The sequence below is a fragment of the Salvelinus alpinus genome, chromosome 3 (genome assembly GCF_045679555.1).
Source record: "Salvelinus alpinus chromosome 3, SLU_Salpinus.1, whole genome shotgun sequence".
Classification (NCBI taxonomy): domain Eukaryota; kingdom Metazoa; phylum Chordata; class Actinopteri; order Salmoniformes; family Salmonidae; genus Salvelinus; species Salvelinus alpinus.
Window position 1 is genome coordinate 25,563,460 of NC_092088.1, and position 6,459 is coordinate 25,569,918.

At 39.5% G+C, this 6,459-nt stretch overlaps 1 protein-coding gene across 5 annotated transcripts in view; it reads left to right on the top strand.

Moving 5' to 3' along the window:
• The window catches only part of LOC139570414 (uncharacterized), a 7,744-nt gene extending 1,285 nt beyond the window's left edge, over positions 1-6,459 (top strand). The window contains exons 5-12 of one of the 5 annotated variants that reach the window (XR_011674063.1): positions 511-526; positions 615-824; positions 914-1,116; positions 1,677-1,692; positions 1,781-1,990; positions 2,080-2,282; positions 3,490-4,564; positions 5,685-6,459. Coding sequence is in view for 3 of the 5 variants with exons in the window: in XM_071392263.1 (XP_071248364.1) it covers positions 511-526; positions 615-824; positions 914-1,116; positions 1,677-1,692; positions 1,781-1,990; positions 2,080-2,282; positions 3,490-3,513 (882 nt within the window). In the remaining 2 variants the exon portion in view is untranslated. The remainder of the gene's footprint in view (positions 1-510; positions 527-614; positions 825-913; positions 1,117-1,676; positions 1,693-1,780; positions 1,991-2,079; positions 2,283-3,489; positions 4,565-5,684) is intronic. The other 4 variants (XR_011674064.1, XM_071392263.1, XM_071392265.1 and 1 more) reach the window with 4 other exon arrangements.

Genomic DNA, 6,459 nt, shown 5'->3' on the forward strand with positions numbered 1-6,459 from the left:
CCCTCGCCACTTAAGAATTTCTGAAAATGAATGATAATTCCCTTTTAGTGTAAGAGCTGTTTTAAAAGACCCCCTGAAATGTCAGCCTGTTTTGGTGGGATAAAGTTTTGGTTTGGCTGGTGACATCACCAGGTGGTAAAATAGTTAATAGATCAAGAAGAATGAGAGTACCAAACCTCTCTGCCTATAACAGCTAGTTTTCAGATTTTCACCTCCCCACTCAGACCACTCCCAGACAGTTTTAGCAAAATTCTTGCTTGAGAAATTGCTCTTCGCTAAGAAGCTATTATTGTTTCTTTTTGACCATTTGAATTGAAAACAATTACAGTATGGTACCTAATTGTTACCCAGAAATTATTTGATATTGAGATAAAACAATATTTCAAAATGCTGCATTGGATCTGTTACCTGACTTGCCTAGTTAAATATCGGTTTAGAAATCTATGTTCAGCACAATGTAGAATTGAATACTATACTAATGATTCATTTCTTAACTTCTCTCTGTTGCAGCAGGAATTCACAGAAGGTAAACACTGCTCTAAATAAAATGTATATTATGAATTGCACAATAACAAAGGTTTCATTTTTAACAAAACAGAGATATCCTCTTGCAGGTAAGCCAAGGATGGGAAGATTATGCACCTGTGTCGTAGGGGATACTTTCAATTCTGATAAGGACTTGGTAAGACAACTCACTGGCAGAGGAGACTGTACTGAAGTGTCACTAGTGGAGAGTGATGTCATCATAATGATCTGTCCTATGTTCGGTAACTTTGGAATTCTGGACCTTGATATACAACTGGAGGTGGTCTCAGAATACCTAGGTATGTATCAAGAGGCTAATTACCTGAACGCTTGCTTTATTTGTTAGAGTTCTTAAACTAACCTTGTTCATCCCTCACTCTCTTGACAGCTGGTAGACCTGTTGTTCTGGTGGTGCTGCATCATAACACTTTTGACCCAGACTCCACTATACCTGACAGCAGCAGACTAGTGACCAGGGGCGAGGTAATACTCACAGTGGACTGTCTGTTTAATCACAGAGGACTGCTGGACTGTCCTCGCAATAAAGAAGCAGTCGATATGATTCTGAAGAGGCTAAACGTCCAACCAAAGGTATAGTTACAACTTATAGCCCACTTTAAGTTTTTTAGCACCGCACTTGCCCCTCGCCACTTAAGAATTTCTGAAAATGAATGATAATTCCCTTTTAGTGTAAGAGCTGTTTTAAAAGACCCCCTGAAATGTCAGCCTGTTTTGGTGGGATAAAGTTTTGGTTTGGCTGGTGACATCACCAGGTGGTAAAATAGTTAATAGATCAAGAAGAATGAGAGTACCAAACCTCTCTGCCTATAACAGCTAGTTTTCAGATTTTCACCTCCCCACTCAGACCACTCCCAGACAGTTTTAGCAAAATTCTTGCTTGAGAAATTGCTCTTCGCTAAGAAGCTATTATTGTTTCTTTTTGACCATTTGAATTGAAAACAATTACAGTATGGTACCTAATTGTTACCCAGAAATTATTTGATATTGAGATAAAACAATATTTCAAAATGCTGCATTGGATCTGTTACCTGACTTGCCTAGTTAAATATCGGTTTAGAAATCTATGTTCAGCACAATGTAGAATTGAATACTATACTAATGATTCATTTCTTAACTTCTCTCTGTTGCAGCAGGAATTCACAGAAGGTAAACACTGCTCTAAATAAAATGTATATTATGAATTGCACAATAACAAAGGTTTCATTTTTAACAAAACAGAGATATCCTCTTGCAGGTAAGCCAAGGATGGGAAGATTATGCACCTGTGTCGTAGGGGATACTTTCAATTCTGATAAGGACTTGGTAAGACAACTCACTGGCCGAGGAGACTGTACTGAAGTGTCACTAGTGGAGAGTGATGTCATCATAATGATCTGTCCTATGTTCGGTAACTTTGGAATTCTGGACCTTGATATACAACTGGAGGTGGTCTCAGAATACCTAGGTATGTATCAAGAGGCTAATTACCTGAACGCTTGCTTTATTTGTTAGAGTTCTTAAACTAACCTTGTTCATCCCTCACTCTCTTGACAGCTGGTAGACCTGTTGTTCTGGTGGTGCTGCATCATGACACTTTTGACCCAGACTCCACTATACCTGACAGCAGCAGACTAGTGACCAGGGGCGAGGTAATACTCACAGTGGACTGTCTGTTTAATCACAGAGGACTGCTGGACTGTCCTCGCAATAAAGAAGCAGTCGATATGATTCTGAAGAGGCTAAACGTCCAACCAAAGGTATAGTTACAACTTATAGTCCACTTTAAGTTATTTAGCACCGCACTTGCCTGTTTGGGTGGGTTGAGTTTTGGCCAGCCTGGCGACATAAATGAGTTAAAAGACAATTAAAAAAGGGATTTCCAAACTTCTCTGCCAATAACAGCTAGTTTTCAGTTTTCCCCTCCCCACTCAGACCACTCCCAGATGTAACAGTATAACTTTAAACCGTCCCCTCGCCCCGACACGGGCGCGAACCAGGGACCCTCTGCACACATCAACAACTGACACCCACGAAGCGTCGTTACCCATCGCTCCACAAAAGCCGCGGCCCTTGCAGAGCAAGGGGCAACATTACTTCTAGGTTTCAGAGCAAGTGACGTAACTGATTGAAACGCTAGTAGCGCGTACCCGCTAACTAGCTAGCCATTTCACATCCGTTACACAGACAGTCCTAGGAAAATTATGTTTAGCTTAATGTATGATTGAATTGTATAAGCACTTCTTTCAATCAACTTATGGAAACCACCAAAATGACTGTTGAAGGGATGCAATGAATTGAATATTGATATTGAATTGAGTTTTCAACTGACACGAGTTGAATATATTGTACATTAAACTACAACAACAAAAAACTGTTGTAAAAGTAATTAAACAGTTTCCCCTATTGAATGTGCATTGATTGAAACCTGAAGTCATCTGAAATAAAATCTTCAAATGCTGATGACGTCTTGCAAATGCAATAAAAACAAAAACAGCTTTGATGAAATGTGAAGTATCTATTTGAATTTATTATTATTATTATTATTATTATCTACTATGGGTCAGAAAAGCTCAAGTATTTTGTTAAACAATCTAGGAGCTTCAAAACACTAAACTCTTGGGTCAGCCATATGGTCAATTATCTTAATTTGCAGTGTTAGACATTTTGTAAGATAAGGCAAAATGTCACATTACAGTGCCCTTATTACTGTGTAATTACTGCTGTAAGTACAGTGTAACAAGTATTGTAATGACTCATTGTCACACTGTACTTACACAGAGCTTACAGGAGTAACCCTAAACCTAGCCCTAACACTGACCATAACCTTTACCCCAAGTACAAGGTCAGTACAGTGTAACAATGAGTAATTACAATAGGCTACTTGTTACTGTATTTACACAGTAATAAGAGCACTGTAATGTAGATTATTTTCTGAAAAGGTATTAATAACCTATCTATTTTTAGATCCCTTCACCAACCCCATGGTAGGACCCTGGTAACAATCACACACAAAAATGATTCAAGGTAAGCAGGGTCTATTATGGTTAGCATCTTCAATGAGAAATCTTCAACAAGGTCACTGTATATTGCTCAACTTATCAGTCTAACTTGTTCTTAAGATTGGTACTTGAAGAGAGCATCTGTTTCTAATGTACAAAATCAACGCATTTCCCCCGCTTTTTATATCTCGCCCAAAACCTTAAACCTCTTTGGGGCAGGGTACGTTGAACACTGTTTGCTGATACAAAGACAAATGTAATTAATGTTCACCATGAGGTACATTGAAATATGACTTTGACACAATGCCCATTCAATGTGTTTTTGCTAGGTGGGTCAACATTCAACTCTTTAAATATGTGTAAGCAGGCACCATGTCTATCTACATGTGCTATTAACACATCTGCCAATGACTCATTCAAATCTATATTGGAATAATATCCAACATCCAAATATCAAGCAGGATTTTCACTTTGAGACTGATCACAGGGAAACCACCCCACAGTGGTTATTGTGAAATAAGATGAGGGTTGATCAGATTCCTCTTTAGGTTCTGGTTTCTGGGCGATCTGATCTGACAGAGTTAGCAAGGCTAAAGAGTGTGACCCACTCTTAGCTTTGCTACACTCACATTCTATGCACCTCTCTGAAAGTCCAGGGATAGTCAAATTCACCACTGTGGCTAGTAATAATTGGGTTATCATGAGGAACTTATGAGAAAACTCACTGTCCAAGTTTGCAGCACCAACTGTAGTCACAATGTTTACTGACAGTCGATGACAAAATCACCAATGGAACGTTGCCCTTTCTTTGCTACACAGTAAGAGCTTTAGTGCCATCAGGTGGATACATGCTTTTACTGCATTAAGTGTAATCGCTTAAAACATAAAGTATACATACAGTACAAAACAACTTCAGATAGGGCTAAAATATGAGAACTGATCATGAAAACAAAGCACGTTTATTCTAGTCTACATGTTAATTTCTGCTTCCAACATAAAACGAGAAAGAAGAGGATGAATTCAGGTCCGTGTGTTAATGGGTAATTCCTATTTCGTCTAATCTCGGGAATGCCAAACAAGAGGAAATTAATCGCTTTGATAATTTTTCTAATTGGAAACCAAAACGAAAATTGGATATCAACTCGTTCTCGTTTCAAAATTGGGTATCGAGTAACAGATAATAAATAACGACAAAATGTATCAAATTATGATTATATATATTTTGTTCATAACTGGACGTACACGCCCCCTAATATAGCTAATAATAATGGTGCATAGCGGTTATGTTTACAGTCTTGGTTGAGCTACAGTGTCCGCAGCACAGAGAAAGGATTTTACATTTGTGTGACAGGAAGATAAAAATAGCTAAAATGCCTAATTTATCATGAAGTTAGCATGCCAATAGAACGAACTCAACAATAACTGAACAAAGTTGGCTTGCACTACCTGGCTAGCTAGCATTAGCCGGCTAACGTGACTGCCAAATATCTTTATAACTAAACCTCATTGTTCTGTGTTACTGCTGACTAGCTAGCAGGCTGGCTAGCTACAGTAGATAGCCCTACCTGGCTATGGCTATAGTCATGCTAGCTAGTGGAAGTAAGTTAGTCCCTCATGCTAGCTAGTTGTAGCTAGGTAGTGGATGTAAATTAACATTAGTCCCTCAACCTACTGCTAAAAGATGAAGCGGCCCGGCCAGAGCGAGGTAACGTTAGCTCCTGCAGAAAGGTGAGATTTGTACATTACTTTCTGTAGCTAATTTAGCTAGATCTTCTGTCTGGTTGGTGCTTATTGACTGAGTAGGACACAGTATGACATCTGAGCAGGTCATCATTTTAAGCTCTCGAGTGGCGCAGCGGTCTAAGGCACTGCATGTCAGTGCTAGAGGCGTCACTACAGACCCTGGTTCGATCCCAGACTGTATCACAACCGGCCGTGATCGGGAGGCCCATAGGGCGGCGCACAATTAGCCCAGCGTTGTCTGGGTTAGGCGAGGCTTTGGCCGGGGTAGGCTGTCATTGTAATTAAGAATTCGTTTTTAACTGACTTGCCTAGTTAAATAAATGTTAAATAAAAAAATTATGAACCATACAGAGAAAGTCTGATATTACTTGATTACTGATTTCCCTCACACTCTCTCACCCTCTCTGTCATTCACAGGACCATTCAGGGTCAACTCACTCAGGCCTATCCACAAGCTCTCAAGGTCCTATACTATTTCCTCCTACAACACCCCGATGAGAAGCAAAAAGCCTGGTACAATGACTGGCCTGGCACCCCTGGCCTGTGGGAGAGAGTTGGCACAGAACTCATCAGTGCCCAGCAGAGGGTCCACCAGAAACTCTGGGGGCAGCCCTGGCAGTGATGAAGGATCTCCTACCTTGACATTTTTCGAAACCATTTTTCCAGTGTTTAAGGTTTCTGAAAAGTTAAGCACACAATATGCTACAGTTCTACAGCTACAGTAGATTACAAAATGTGTTTGACAGTAGTCAACATGCTCCATTAAGATGCATTGTCACAGCTCAGTGATATCACTTGCAGATGTTTGTAGATCAACCAGTGTCCTGTTTATTTTTTTCATTGAGTTTAGAAACACAATTATACATGTCATTCAGTTGTAGCTTGTTAGCTCTGATAAAGACTTACTCATGTACATGTTCATGTATGTGTCTAATAACCCCTTATTACATATCACAGTGGACTCAGGTTAATAGAGAGTATAAAAGCTTTGAAACAATTGCAGCAAAACCTAACCTAGACTAGTTTACTGGCTAGTCTTTCACTCTCAGCTTTGTTTGACAGTTCAGTCTGTCACCACTATAGGCCATATCAAGACGTATTGTCATAGCATTGATATCACTCGTAGATAGGTGTAGAATGGCGCATTGCCATTATCTGTTATTATTAATAAATACAGTGCTTTTGGAAAGTA